Here is a 17,033-nt window from a genome sequence, read left to right on the forward strand (position 1 = left end):
GTGGTCCTGAAGCACCCCCAACAGGCCAGGTTTTCATTATAGCTGAACCAGTGGCACAGGTGAAATATCAGCTGATTAGTAACCATGGTTACTAACCTGCTCAAACCCATCAGCTGATTATTTCACCTGTGCACTTGTTCAGCTATAATGAAAACCAGGCCTGTTGGTGTGTACTTGTGGACAGTGGTTGAGAAACAATGACTTACAGTAATCTTAATTTCATGCCCCTTTAAGATTGAACAGGAGCTAATGATAAAAGAAATAGAGAGTGGTGATAAAAGCTACATTTCACTACACAATCTATTTAAAGAACAGAATAAAAAAAATCACAAAGTAGACTACTGCTGCCAGGGAGAATATTTCTAGTACACTGTGACCCACCTTGGGAAGATGGTTCCTAGCCTATGGTACATGGTGATAAAGGTGGCATAGGGCATCTAGTTTAGAGAATTGGCACTACCTGATCAAACAAACTGTAAATATATGCTTCATAGGTCACTAGAGTTATAGTTTACATACAACACAAAGCACCTGGGATAAAGACTGGTATTATTTTAGGGACTGGATATTTGAGACAAAGAACTTGGAATATCTTTTCTTCAGACCGACTAAACAATATTCATAATCCCTACCATATTGTACTGCTGCGTCACAGGCAATGGGACATCCTTGTATATTGTCTGCTAGGCCTGGGCCAAATAAACAAAATAAACTTTTGTATCATCAATACAGCAAAGACAGGATAGGGTTTTAGATTTATTTAATGTGTATGGGGAGTACAGGATGAAATTGGGAAGCTGTGATGCTGTATATATTACTATCTACAGATCATACACATAGTGATGCACACTGCTGTTGACATGGTGCACAATGACACATAATCTGTGCTGTACGCTTAATGATAGAGAGGATCACACGCCTCTTCTCCAAGTCTAGACAGGAATAATTTTCCTTCTTTTTAGAAAGTCCTCTTACTTCTTCCACTCATTCTTTTCATAATCCCATTTAGAAGAAAAGCCTTGGATAGGACCCACTCTCGTGTCACAGCATTCTCTGGATCTGCATAGCTTTCCAATCATCTGCTAGTGTGTGCGGCAGTGGAGGATACACTGTAAAATATAGAATGCAGGTGTTACTGCCTGTAATTAGCAGGAGCACATAATGTAGCTAGATATTAGCTACAGGAGTCTTTTACTGCTGCACTAACTGAACAAGAGAGCCCTGATTGTTGGGATAAACTTCATAGGAGGATATAGGAAGTTACTGCTGAGGGTTCATTGTATAGGAGGGGGGTGGCTACTGCTGCAGTACATTGCTGAGCGGAGTATGAAAACTGCTGGGATATACTACAGATAAGCAAATATTATTGCTGAGAAGTGCAAAGAATGGGCGTGTCTACTTCAATTATTAAGGTGAGGGAAGGATGATACTTTTGTGGTATACAATGTAAAGAAGAGGGGGGATGTTTACTGGAGGGGGTACAATGTACAGAAAGGTAAGATAAGATATTGTAGGGGATACAGTGTACAGGTGGGTAGGAGGATATTGCAGAGATCCATTGTACAGGAGGATATTGCAGGGATACAATGTACAAGAAGATAGAGTATATTGCAGAGGATACAATGTACAGGAGGTTAAGAGGATATTTCATGGGGTACAATGTACAGGAGGGCAAGAGAAGATATTGCAGGGATACAATGTACAGGAAGATAAGAGAGTATATTACAGAAGATACAATGTACAGGGGGTTTAAGAGAGGATGTTGCAGGGAATACAATGTAACAGAGAGGTAAGAGATGATATTGCAGGGGATACAATGTACAGGGGGTTAAGAGAGGATATTGCAGGGAATACAATGTACAGGGGGTTTAAGAGAGGATGTTGCAGGGAATACAATGTACAGAGAGGTAAGAGATGATATTGCAGGGGATACAATGTACAGGGGGTTAAGAGAGGATATTGCAGGGAATACAGTGTACTGGGGGGGGGGGTAAGAGAGGATATTGCAGAGGATACAATGTACAGGAGGGTAAGAAGATATTGCAGGGGATACAATGTACAGGGGGTAAGAGGATATTGCAGGGGATACAATATACAGGAGGGTAAGATGATATTGCAGTGGATACAATATACAGGAGGGTAAAATGATATTGCAGGGGATACAATGTACAGGAGGGTAAGAGAGGATATTGCAGGGAATACCATGTACAGGAGGGTAAGAGGATATTGCAGAGGATACCATGTACAGGAGGGTAAGGATATTGCAGAGTATACCATGTACAGGAGGGTAAGAGGATATTGCAGAGGATACAATGTACAGGAGGGTAAGAGAGGATATTGCAGGGGATAAATGTACATGAGGGTAGAGACGATATGGCAGGGAATACAATGTACAGTGGGGGTAAGAAAGGATATTGCAGGGAATACAATGTACAGGGGGGTTAAGAGAGGATATTGCAGGGAATACAATGTACAGGGGGTTAAGAGAGAATATTGCAGGGGATACAATGTACAGGAGGGTAAGAGAGGATATTTCAGGGGATATAATCTACAGGCGAGTAAGAAGATATTGCAGAGGAAACAATGTACAGGAGGGCAAGAGAAGATATTGCAGGGATACAATGTACAGGAAGATAAGAGAGTTATATTACAGAAGATACAATGTACTGGAGGTTAAGAGGGATATTGCAGAGGATACAATGTAACAGGAGGGTAAGAGGATATTGCAGAGGATACAATGTACAGGAGGGTAAGAGGATATTGCAGAGGATACAATGTACAGGAGGGTAAGAGGATATGCAGAGGATACTATGTGCAGGAGGGTAAGAGGAGGTATTTTCAGGGGGTACAATGTACAATAGATTAAGAGAGGATATTGCAGCAGATAAAAATGTACAGGAGGGTAAGAGGATATTTAAGGGTATACAATATAACAGGAAAGCAAGAGGATATTGCAGGGGATAAATGTACAGGAGAGTAAGAGGATTTTGCAGGGGATACAATGTACAGGAGGATAAGCGGATATTGCAGGAGATACAATGTACAGGAGCGTAAGAGAGGATATTGCAGGAGATACAATGTACAGGAGGGTAAGAGGATATTGCAGGGTATACAATGTACAGGAGGGTAAGAGGATATTGCAGGGGATATCATGTACAGGAGGGTAAGAGAATATTGCAGGGTATACAATGTAAAAGGAGGTTAAGAGGATATTGCTGGGGATACCATGTACAAGAGAGTAAGAGAGGATATTGCAGGGGATACCATGTACAGGAGGGTAAGAGGATATTGCAGGGGATACAATGTACAGGAGGGTAAGAGAGGATATTGCAGGGGATACAATGTACAGGAGTGTAAGAGAGGATATTGCAGGGATAGAATGTACAGGAGGGTAAGAGAGGATATTGGCAGGGGATACAATGTACAGGGGGTAAGAGAGGATATTGCAGGGGATACAATGTACAGGAGAGTAAGAAGATATTGCAGGGGATACAATGTACAGGAGGGTACGAGGATATTGCCAGGGGATACAATGTACAGGAGAGTAAGTGGATATTGCCGGGAATACAATGTACATGAGAGTAAGAGGATATTGCAGGGATAAATGTAAAGGAGAGTAAGAGGATATTGCAGAGAATACAATGTACAGGAGAGTAAGAGGATATTGCAGGGTATACATTGTACAGAAGGGTAAGAGGATATTGCAGAGGATACAATGTACATGAGGGTAAGAGAGGATATTGCAGGGAATACAGAGTACAGGAGGTTAAGAGGATATTACAGGGGAAACAATGTACAGGAGGGTAAGAGAGGATATTGCAGGGGCTAAATTCTACAGGAGGGTAAGAGAGGATTTTGCAGGGATTACAGAGTACAGGAGGTTAAGAAGATATTGCAGGGGAAACAATGTACAGGAGGGTAAGAGAGGATATTGCAGGGGATACCATGTACAGGAGGGTAAGAGAGGATATTGCAGGGGATACCATGTATATGAGGGTAAGAGAGGATATTGCGGGGATACCATGTACAGGAGGGAAGAGGATATTGGAGGGGAATACAATGTACAGGGGGTAAGAGATATTGCAGGGGATACCATGTACAGGAGGGTAAGAGAGGATATTGCAGGGGATACCATGTACAGGAGGGAAAGAGGATTTTGCAGGGGATACAATGTACAGGAGGATAAGAAGAAATTGCAGGGGATACAATGTACAGGATGGTAAGATGATATTGCAAGGGATACAATGTACAGGAGGGTAAGAGGATATTGCAGGGGATACAATGTACAGGAGAGTAAGAGAGGATATTGCAGGGGATACAATGTACAGGAAGGAGGGTAAGAGAGGATATTGCAGGGGGTACATTGTACAGGAGGGTAAGAGAGGATAGTGCAGGGGATACCATGCACAGGAGGGTAAGAAGAAATTGCAGGGGATAGAATATACAGGAGAGTAAGAGGGGATATTGCAGGGAATACAATGTACAGGAGTGTAAGATAGGATATTGCAGAGGATACAATATACAGGAGGGTAAGAGAGGATATTGCAGGGGATACCATGTACAGGAAGGTAAGAGAGGATATTGCAGGGATACCATGTACAGGAGGATAAGAGACGATATTGCAGGGAATACAATGTACAGGAGGGTAAGAGAGGATATTGCAGGGAATACAATGTACAGGAGGGTAAGAAGATATTGCAGGGGGATACAATGTACAGGAGGGTAAGAGAGGATATAGCAGGGATACATTGTACAGGAGGGGTAAGAGAGGATATTGCAGGGGATACAATGTACAGGAGGGTAAGAGAGGATATTGCAGGGGATACAATGTACAGGAGGGTAAGAGAGGATATTGCAGGGGATACCATGTACAGGAGGGTAAGAGAGGATATTGCAGGGGATACAATGTACAGGAGGGTAAGAGAGGATATTGCAGGGGATACCATGTACAAGAGGGTAAGAGGATATTGCAGGGAATACAATGTACAGGAGGGTAAGAGAAGATAATGCAGGGTATACAATGTACATCAGGGTAAGAGAGGATATTGCATTGAATACAGAGTACAGGAGGGTAAGAGAGGATATTGCAGGGAATACAATGTACAGGAGAGTAAGAGGATATTGCAGGGGATAGAGGATATTGCAGGGGATACCATGTGCAGGAAGGTAGAGAGGATATTGCAGGGGATACCATGTACAGGAGGATAAGAGAGGATATTGCAGGGAATACAATGTACAGGAGGGTAAGAGAAGATATTGCAGGGAATACAATGTACAGGAGGGTAAGAAGATATTGCAGGGGATACAATGTACAGGAGGGTAAGAGAGGATATTGCAGGGGATACAATGTACAGGAGGGTAAGAGAGGATATTGCAGGGGATACAATGTACAGGAGGGTAAGAGAGGATATTGCAGGGGATACCATGTACAGGAGGGTAAGAGAGGATATTGCAGGGGATACCATGTACAGGAGGGAAAGAGAGGATATTGCAGGGGATACAATGTACAGGAGGGTAAGAGAGGATATTGCAGGGGATACAATGTACAAGAGGGTAAGAGGATATTGCAGGGAATACAATGTACAGGAGAGTAAGAGAAGATAATGCAGGGTATACAATGTACATCAGGGTAAGAGAGGATATTGCATTGAATACAGAGTACAGGAGGGTAAGAGAGGATATTGCAGGGGATACCATGTACAATAGGTAAGAGGATATTGCAGGGGATACAATGTACAGGAGAGTAAGAAAGGATATTGCAGGTGTTACAATGTACAGGAGGGTAAGAAGATATTGCAGGGGATACAATGTACAGGAGGGTAAGAGAGGATATTGCAGGGGATACAATGTACAGGAGAGTAAGAGAGGATATTGCAGGGGATACAATGTACAGGAGGGTAAGAGGATATTGCAGGGGATACAATGTACAGGAGGGTAAGAGGATATTGCAGGGGATACAATGTACAGGAGAGTAAGAGAGGATATTGCAGGGTATACCATGTACAAGAGGTAAGAGGATATTGCAGGGGATAGAGGATATTGCAGGGGATACCATGTGCAGGAAGGTAAGAGAGGATATTGCAGGGGATACCATGTACAGGAGGATAAGAGAGGATATTGCAGGGAATACAATGTACAGGAGGGTAAGAGAAGATATTGCAGGGAATACAATGTACAGGAGGGTAAGAAGATATTGCAGGGGATACAATGTACAGGAGGGTAAGAGAGGATATTGCAGATAATACAATGTACAGGAGGGTAAGAGGATATTGCAGGGGATACAATGTACAGGCAGAGTAAGAGAGGATATTGCAGGGGAATACAATGTACAGGAGGGTAAGAGAGGGATATTGCAGGGATACAATGTACAGGAGGGTAAGAGAGGATATTGCCATGGGGATACCATGTGCAGTAGGGTAAGAGAGGATATTGCAGGGGATACCATGTTACAGGAGTTTAAGAGAGGATATTGCAGGGAATACAATGTACAGGAGGGTAAGAGAGGGTATTGCAGGGAATACAATGTACAGGAGGGTAAGAAGATATTGCAGGGGGATACAATGTACATGAGAGTAAGAGAGGATATTGCAGGGAATACAATGTACAGGAGGGTAAGAGGATATTGCAGGGGATACAATGTACAGGAGGGTAATAGAGGATATTGCAGGGGATACCATGTGCAGGAGGGTAAAGAGAGGATATTGCAGGGGATACAATGTACAGGAGGGTAAGTGAGGATATTGCAGGGGATACCATGTGCAGGAGGGTAAGAGAGGATATTGCAGGGGATACCATGTACAGGAGGGTAAGAGAGAATATTGCAGGGAATACAATGTGCAGGAGGGGTAAAAGGATATTTCAGGGGGATACTATATAAAAGAGGTAAGAGGATATTGCAGGGGATACAATGTACAGGAGGGTAATAGAGGATATTGCAGGGGATACAATGTACAGGAAGGTAAGAGGATATTGCAGGGGATTACAATGTACAGCAGAGTAAGAGGATATTGCAGGGGATACAATGTACAGGAGAGTAAGAGGATATTGCAGGGGATACAATGTCAGGAGGATAAGAGGATATTGCAGGGGATACAATGTACAGGGGGTAAGAGAGGATATTGCATGGAATACAATGTACAGGAGGGTAAGAAGATATTGCAGGGATACAATGTACAGGAGGGTAAGAGAGGAAATTGCAGGGGATACAATGTACAGGGGGGGGTAAGAGAGAAATTGCAGGAAATACCATGTACAGGAGGATGAGAGGATATTGAAGGATACAATGTACAGGAGGGTAAGAGGATATTGCAGGGGAACAATGTACAGGAGGGTAAGAGGATATTGCAGGGGATACAATTGTGCAGGAGGGTAAGAGAGGATATTGCAAGGGATGCAATGTACAGGAGGGTAAGAGAGGATATTGCAGGGATACAATGTACAGGAGGGTAAGAGAGGATATTGCAGGGGATACAATGTACAGGAGGGTAAGAGAGGATATTGCAGGGGATACAATGTACAGGAGGGTAAGAGGATATTGCAGTGGGATAAAAATGTACAGGAGGGGTAAGAGAGCATATTGCAGGGGATACAATGTACAAGAGGGTAAGAGGATATTGCAGAGGATACAATGTACAGGAGGGTAAGAGAGCATATTGCAGGGGATACAATGTACAGAAGGTAAGAGGATATTGCAGCGGATAAAAATGTACAGCCGGGTAAGAGAGGATATTGCATGGGATACAATGTACAGGGGGGGTAAGAGAGGATATTGCAGGAAATACCATGTACAGGAGGGTGAGAGGATATTTCAGGGAATACATTGTACAGGGGGTAAAAGAGGATATTGCAGGGGGATACAATGTACAGCAGAGTAAGAGGATATTGCAGGGGATACAATGTACAGGAGAGTAAGAGGATATTGAAGGGGATACAATGTACAGCAGAGTAAGAGGATATTGCAGGGGATACAATGTACAGCAGAGTAAGAGGATATTGCAGGGGATACAATGTAGAGCAGAGTAAGAGGATATTGCAGGGGATACAATGTACAGGAGGGTAAGAGAGGATATTGCAGGGGATACAATGTACAGGAGGGTAAGAGAGGATATTGCAGGAAATACCATGTACAGGAGGATGAGAGGATATTGCAGGGGATACAATGTACAGGAGGGTAAGAGAGGATATTGCAGGGGATACAATGTACAGGAGGGTAAGAGGATATTGCAGGGGATACAATGTACAGGAGGGTAAGAGGATATTGCAGGGGATACAATGTACAGGAGGGTAAGAGGATATTGCAGGGGATATCATGTACAGGAGGGTAAGAGAATATTGCAGGGTATACAATGTAAAGGAGGTTAAGAGGATATTGCTGGGGATACCATGTACAAGAGAGTAAGAGAGGATATTGCAGGGGATACCATGTACAGGAGGGTAAGAGGATATTGCAGGGAATACCATGTACAGGAGGGTAAGAGAGGATATTGCAGGGGATACAATGTACAGGAGTGTAAGAGAGGATATTGCAGGGGATAGAATGTACAGGAGGGTAAGAGAGGATATTGCAGGGGATACCATGTACATGAGGGTAAGAGGATATTGCAGGGGATACAATGTACAGGGGGTAAGAGAGGATATTGCAGGGGATACAATGTACAGGAGAGTAAGAGGATATTGCAGGGGATACAATGTACAGGAGGGTAAGAGGATATTGCAGGGGATACAATGTACAGGAGAGTAAGTGGATATTGCCGGGAATACAATGTACATGAGAGTAAGAGGATATTGCAGGGGATAAAATGTAAAGGAGAGTAAGAGGGTATTGCAGAGAATACAATGTACAGGAGAGTAAGAGGATATTGCAGGGTATACATTGTACAGAAGGGTAAGAGGATATTGCAGAGGATACAATGTACATGAGGGTAAGAGAGGATATTGCAGGGAATACAGAGTACAGGAGGTTAAGAGGATATTACAGGGGAAACAATGTACAGGAGGGTAAGAGAGGATATTGCAGGGGCTAAATTCTACAGGAGGGTAAGAGAGGATTTTGCAGGGATAACAGAGTACAGGAGGTTAAGAAGATATTGCAGGGGAAACAATGTACAGAGGGTAAGAGAGGATATTGCAGGGGATACCATGTACAGAAGGGTAAGAGAGGATATTGCAGGGGATACCATGTATAGGGAGGGTAAGAAAGGATATTGCGGGATACCATGTACAGGAGGGAAAGAGGATATTGGAGGGGATACAATGTACAGGGGGTAAGAGGATATTGCAGGGGATACCATGTACAGGAGGGTAAGAGAGGATATTGCAGGGGATACCATGTACAGGAGGGAAAGAGGATTTTGCAGGGGATACAATGTACAGGAGAGTAAGAGAAGAAATTGCAGGGGATACAATGTACAGGATGGTAAGATGATATTGCAAGGGATACAATGTACAGGAGGGGTAAGAGGATATTGCAGGGGATACAATGAACAGAGAGTAAGAGAGGATATTGCAGGGGATACAATGTACAGGAAGGAGGGTAAGAGAGGATATTGCAGGGGGTACATTGTACAGGAGGGTAAGAGAGGATAGTGCAGGGGATACAATATACAGGAGGGTAAGAGAGGATATTGCAGGGGATACAATGTACAGGAGAGTAAGAGGGGATATTGCAGGGAATACAATGTACAGGAGTGTAAGATAGGATATTGCAGAGGATACAATATACAGGAGGGTAAGAGAGGATAGTGCAGGGGATACCATGTACAGGAGGGTAAGAGAGGATATTGCAGGGGATACCATGTATAGGAGGATAAGAGAGGATATTGCAGGGAATACAAATGTACAGGAGGGTAAGAGAGGATATTGCAGGGAATACAATGTACAGGAGGGTAAGAAGATATTGCAGGGGATACAATGTACAGGAGGGTAAAGAGAGGATATAGCAGGGGATACATTGTACAGGAGGGTAAGAGAGGATATTGCAGGGGATACAATGTACAGGAGGGTAAGAGAGGATAATGCAGGGGATACAATGTACAGGAGGGTAAGAGAGGATATTGCAGGGGATACCATTGTACAGGAGGGAAAGAGAGGATATTGCAGGGGATACAATGTACAGGAGGGTAAGAGAGCATATTGCAGGGGATACAATGTACAAGAGGGTAAGAGGATATTGCAGGGAATACAATGTACAGGAGAGTAGAGAAGATAATGCAGGGTATACAATGTACATCAGGGTAAGAGAGGAAATTGCATTGAATACAGAGTACAGGAAGGTAAGAGAGGATATTGCAGGGGATAACCATGTACAAGAGGTAAGAGTATATTGCAGGGGGATAGAGGATATTGGAGGGGATACAATGTACAGGGGGTAAGAGGATATTGCAGGGGATACCATGTACAGGAGGTGTAAGAGAGGATATTGCACGGGGATACCATGTACAGGAGGGAAGAGGATTTTGCAGGGGATACAATGTACAGGAGGATAAGAAGAAATTGCAGGGGATACATTGTACAGGATGGTAAGATGATATTGCAAGGGATACAATGTACAGGAGGGTAAGAGGATATTGCAGGGGATACAATGTACAGGAGAGTAAGAGAGGATATTGCAGGGGATACAATGTACAGGAAGGAGGGTAAAGAGAGGATATTGCAGGGGGTACATTGTACAGGAGGGTAAGAGAGGATAGTGCAGTGGGATACCATGTACGGAGGGTAAGAAGAAATTGCAGGGGATACAATGTACAGGAGAGTAAGAGGGGATATTGCAGGGAATACAATGTACAGGAGTGTAAGATAGGATATTGCAGAGGATACAATATACAGGAGGGTAAGAGAGGATATTGACAGGGGATACCATGTACAGGAAGGTAAGAGAGGATATTGCAGGGGATACCATGTACAGGAGGATAATAGAGGATATTGCAGGGAATACAATGTACAGGGAGGGTAAGAGAGGATATTGCAGGGAATACAATGTACAGGAGGGTAAGAAGATATTGCAGGGGATACAATGTACAGGAGGGTAGAAGAGGATATAGCAGGGGATACATTGTACAGGAGGGTAAGAGAGGGATATTGCAGGGGATACAATGTACAGGAGGGTAAGAGAGGATATTGCAGGGGATACCATGTACAGGAGGGTAAGAGAGGATATTGCAGGGGATACCATGTACAAGGAGGGAAAGAGAGGATATTGCAGGGGATACAATGTACAGGAGGTAAGAGAGGATATTGCAGGGGATACCATGTACAAGAGGGTAAGAGGATATTGCAGGGAATACAATGTACAGGAGAGTAAGAGAAGATAATGCAGGGTATACAATGTACATCAGGGTAAGAGAGGATATGCATTGAATACAGAGTACAGGAGGGTAAGAGAGGATATTGCAGGGGATACCATGTACAAGAGGTAAGAGGATATTGCATGGGATAGAGGATATTGCAGGGGATACCATGTGCAGGAAGGTAAGAGAGGATATTGCAGGGGATACCATGTATAGGAGGATAAGAGAGATATTGCAGGGGAATACAATGTACAGGAGGGTAAGAGAAGATATTGCAGGGAATACAATGTACAGGAGGGTAAGAAGATATTGCAGGGGATACAATGTACAGGAGGGTAGAGAGGATATAGCAGGGATACATTGTACAGGAGGGTAAGAGAGGATATTGCAGGGGATACAATGTACAGGAGGGTAAGAGAGGATATTGCAGGGGATACCATGTACAGGAGGGTAAGAGAGGATATTGCAGGGGATACCATGTACAGGAGAGAAAGAGAGGATATTGCAGGGGATACAATGTACAGGAGGGTAAGAGAGGATATTGCAGGGGATACCATGTACAGGAGGGAAAGAGAGGATATTGCAGGGGATACAATGTACAGGAGGGTAAGAGAGGATATTGCAGGGGATACCATGTACAAGAGGGTAAGAGGATATTGCAGGGATACAATGTACAGGAGAGTAAGAGAAGATAATGCAGGGTATACAATGTACATCAGGGTAAGAGAGGATATTGCATTGAATACAGAGTACAGGAGGGTAAGAGAGGATATTGCAGGGGATACATGTACAAGAGGTAGAGGATATTGCAGGGGATAGAGGATATTGCAGGGGATACCATGTGCAGGAAGGTAAGAGAGGATATTGCAGGGGATACCATGTATAGGAGGATAAGAGAGGATATTGCCAGGGAATACAATGTACAGGAGGGTAAGAGAAGATATTGCAGGGAATACAATGTACAGGAGGGGAAGAAAGATATTGCAGGGGATACAATGTACAGGAGGGTAAGAGAGGATATAGCAGGGGATACATTGTACAGGAGGGTAAGAGAGGATATTGCAGGGGATACAATGTACAGGAGGGTAAGAGAGGATATTGCAGGGGATACCATGTACAGGAGGGTAAGAGAGGATATTGTCAGGGGGATAACCATGTACAGGAGGGAAAGAGAGGATATTGCAGGGGATACAATGTACAGGAGGGTAAGAGAGGATATTGCAGGGGATACCATGTACAAGAGGGTAAGAGGATATTGCAGGGAATACAATGTACAGGAGAGTAAGAGAAGATAATGCAGGGTATACAATGTACATCAGGGTAAGAGAGGATATTGCATTGAATACAGAGTACAGGAGGGTAAGAGAGGATATTGCAGGGGATACCATGTACAAGAGGTAAGAGGATATTGCAGGGGATACAATGTACAGGAGGGTAAGAGAGGATATTGCAGGGGATACAATGTACAGGAGGGTAAGAGAGGATATTGCAGGGATACAATGTACAGAGGGTAAGAGAGGATATTGCAGGGGATACAATGTACAGGAGAGTAAGAGAGGATATTGCAGGGGATACAATGTACAGGAGGGTAAGAGAGGAAATTGCAGGGGATACAATGTACAGGAGGGTAAGAGGATATTGCAGGGGATACAATGTACAGGAGAGTAAGAGAGGATATTGCAGGGTATACCATTGTACAGGAGGGTTAGAGGATATTGCAGGGGATACAATGTACAGGGGGTAAGAGAGGATATTGCAAGATAATACAATGTACAGGAGGGTAAGAAGATATTGCAGGGGATACAATGTACAGGAGAGTAAGAGAGGATATTGCAGGGAATACAATGTAACAGGAGGGTAAGAGAGGATATTGCAGGGGATACAATGTACTGGAGGGTAAGAGAGGATATTGCAGAGGAACCATGTGCAGAGGTAAGAGAGGATATTGCAGGGATACCATGTACAGGAGGGTAAGAGAGGATATTGCAGGGAATACAATGTACAGGAGGGTAAGAGGAGGGTATTTGCAGGGAATACATTGTACAGAGGGTAAGAAGATATTGCAGGGGTTACAATGTACATGAGAGTAAGAGAGGATATTGCAGGGAAATACAATGTACAGGAGGGTAAGAGGATATTGCAGGGGATACAATGTACAGGAGGGTAATAGAGGATATTGCAGGGGATACCATGTGCAGGAGGGTAAGAGAGGATATTGCAGGGATACACATGTACAGGAGGGTAAAGTGAGGATATTGCAGGGGATACCATGTGCAGGAGGGTAAGAGAGGATATTGCAGGGGATACCATGTACAGGAGGGTAAGAGAGGATATTTGCAGGGAATACAATGTGCAGGAGGGTAAGAGGATATTTCAGGGATACTATATAAAAGAGGGTAAGAGGATATTGCAGGAAATACAATGTACAGGAGGGTAATAGAGGATATTGCAGGGGATACAATGTACAGGAAGGTAAGAGGATATTGCAGGGGATTACAATGTACAGCAGAGTAAGAGGATATTGCAGGGGATACAATGTACAGGAGAGTAAGAGGATATTGCAGGGGATACAATGTACAGGAGGATAAGAGGATATTGCAGGGGATACAATGTACAGGGGGTAAGAGAGGATATTGCATGGAATACAATGTACAGGAGAGGTACGAAGATATTGCAGGGGATACAATGTACAGGAGGGTAAGAGAGGAAATTGCAGGGGATACAATGTACAGGGGGGGTAAGAGGAGGAAATTGCAGGAAATACCATGTACAGGAGGATGAGAGGATATTGAAGGATACAATGTACAGGAGGGTAAGAGGATATTGCAGGGGATACAATGTACAGTGAGGGTAAAAGGAATATTGCAGGGGATACAATGTGCAGGAGGGTAAAGAGAGGATATTGCAGGGGATACAATGTACAGGAGGGTAAGAGAGGATATTTGCAGGGGATACAATGTACAGGAAGGGTAAGAGGATATTGCAGGTGATACAATGTACAGGGGAGGGGGGTAAGAGAGGATATTGCAGGGAATACCATGTACAGGAGATTGAGAGGATATTGCAGGGGATACAATGTACAGGAGGGTAAGAGAGGATATTGCAGAGGATACAATGTACAAGAGGGTAATAGAGGATATTGCAGAGGATACAATGTATAGGAGGGTAAGAGAAGATATTGCAGAAGATACAATGTACAGGGGAGGGTAAGAGAAAATATTGCAGAGGAAACAATGTACAGGATGGTAAGATAGGATATTGCAGGGAATACTATGTACTGGAGGGTAAGAAGATATTTCAGGGGATACAATGTACAGGAGGGTAAGGGAGGATATTGCAGGGGATACAATGTACATCAGGGTAAGAGAGGATATTGCATTGAATACAGAGTACAGGAGGGTAAGAGGGATATTGCAGGGGATAGAATGTACAGGAGAGTAAGAGGATATTGCAGGTAATACAATGTACAGGAGGGTAAGAGAGGATATTGCAAGGGATGCAATGTACAGGAGGGTAAGAGAGGATATTGCAGGGGATACAATGTACAGGAGGGTAAGAGAGGATATTGCAGGGGATACAATGTACAGGAGGGTAAGAGAGGATATTGCAGGGGATACAATGTACAGGGGTAAGAGGATATTGCAGTGGATAAAAATGTACAGGAGGGTAAGAGAGGATATTGCAAGGGATACAATGTACAAGAGGGTAAGAGGATATTGCAGAGGATACAATGTACAGGAGGGTAAGAGAGCATATTGCAGGGGATACAATGTACAGAAGGGTAAGAGGATATTGCAGCGGATAAAAATGTACAGCCGGGTAAGAGGATATTGCAGGGGATACAATGTACAGGGGGGGTAAGAGAGGATATTGCAGGAAATACCATGTACAGGAGGGTGAGAGGATATTTCAGGGAATACATTGTACAGGGGGTAAAAGAGGATATTGCAGGGGATACAATGTACAGCAGAGTAAGAGGATATTGCAGGGGATACAATGTACAGGAGAGTAAGAGGATATTGAAGGGGATACAATGTACAGCAGAGTAAGAGGATATTGCAGGGGATACAATGTACAGCAGAGTAAGAGGATATTGCAGGGGATACAATGTAGAGCAGAGTAAGAGGATATTGCAGGGGATACAATGTACAGGAGGGTAAGAGGATATTGCAGGGGATACAATGTACAGGGGGGTAAGAGAGGATATTGCAGGAAATACCATGTACAGGAGGATGAGAGGATATTGCAGGGGATACAATGTACAGCAGAGTAAGAGGATTGCAGGGGATACAATGTACAGGAGAGTAAGAGGATATTGCAGGGGATACAATGTACAGGAGGATAAGAGGATATTGCAGGGGATACAATGTACAGGGGGTAAGAGAGGATATTGCATGGAATACAATGTACAGGAGGGTAAGAAGATATTGCAGGGGATACAATGTACAGGAGGGTAAGAGAGGAAATTGCAGGGGATACAATGTACAGGGGGGGTAAGAGAGGAAATTGCAGGAAATACCATGTACAGGAGGATGAGAGGATATTGAAGGATACAATGTACAGGAGGGTAAGAGGATATTGCAGGGGATACAATGTACAGGAGGGGAATACAATGTACAGGAGGGTAAGAGAGGATATTGCAGGGGATACAATGTACAGGAGGGTAAGAGAGGATATTTGCAGGGGATACAATGTACAGGAGGGTAAGAGGATATTGCAGGTGATACAATGTACAGGGGGGGGGGGGTAAGAGAGGATTTTGTAGGGAATACCATGTACAGGAGATTGAGAGGATATTGCAGGGGATACAATGTACGGAGGGTAAGAGAGGATATTGCAGAGGATACAATGTACAAGAGGGTAATAGAGGATATTGCAGAGGATACAATGTATAGGAGGGTAAGAGAAGATATTGCAGAAGATACAATGTACAGGAGGGTAAGAGAAAATATTGCAGAGGAAACAATGTACAGGATGGTAAGATAGGATATTGCAGGGAATACAATGTACTGGAGGGTAAGAAGATATTTCAGGGGATACAATGTACAGGAGGGTAAGGGAGGATATTGCAGGGGATACAATGTACATCAGGGTAAGAGAGGATATTGCATTGAATACAGAGTACAGGAGGGTAAGAGGATATTGCAGGGGATAGAATGTACAGGAGAGTAAGAGGATATTGCGGTAATACAATGTACAGGAGGGTAAGAGAGGATATTGCAAGGGATGCAATGTACAGGAGGGTAAGAGAGGATATTGCAGGGGATACAATGTACAGGAGGGTAAGAGAGGATATTGCAGGGGATACAATGTACAGGAGGGTAAGAGAGGATATTGCAGGGGATACAATGTACAGGAGGGTAAGAGGATATTGCAGTGGATAAAAATGTACAGGAGGGTAAGAGAGGATATTGCAAGGGATACAATGTACAGGAGGGTAAGAGGATATTGCAGAGGATACAATGTACAGGAGGGTAAGAGAGCATATTGCAGGGGATACAATGTACAGAAGGGTAAGAGGATATTGCAGCGGATAAAAATGTACAGCCGGGTAGAGGATATTGCATGGGATACAATGTACAGGGGGGGGTAAGAGAGGATATTGCAGGAAATACCATGTACAGGGGGTGAGAGGATATTTCAGGGATACATTGTACAGGGGGTAAAAGAGGATATTGCAGGGATACAATGTACAGCAGAGTAAGAGGATATTGCAGGGGATACAATGTACAGGAGAGTAAGAGGATA

General features: G+C 43.6%; 1 protein-coding gene across 1 annotated transcript in view; it reads right to left on the bottom strand.

Annotated features, from left to right (window-relative positions):
- Window positions 1-743: 743 nt before the first annotated feature.
- Window positions 744-17,033, bottom strand: part of LOC128647230 (cytochrome c oxidase subunit 4 isoform 1, mitochondrial) — a 31,547-nt gene continuing 15,257 nt past the window's right edge. The window contains 1 exon segment of the mRNA XM_053700035.1: window positions 744-1,109. Within this exon segment, the coding sequence (XP_053556010.1) occupies window positions 1,083-1,109 (27 nt within the window). The 3' untranslated portion in view covers window positions 744-1,082.

This window comes from Bombina bombina, chromosome 1 (genome assembly GCF_027579735.1).
Source record: "Bombina bombina isolate aBomBom1 chromosome 1, aBomBom1.pri, whole genome shotgun sequence".
Lineage (NCBI taxonomy): Eukaryota > Metazoa > Chordata > Amphibia > Anura > Bombinatoridae > Bombina > Bombina bombina.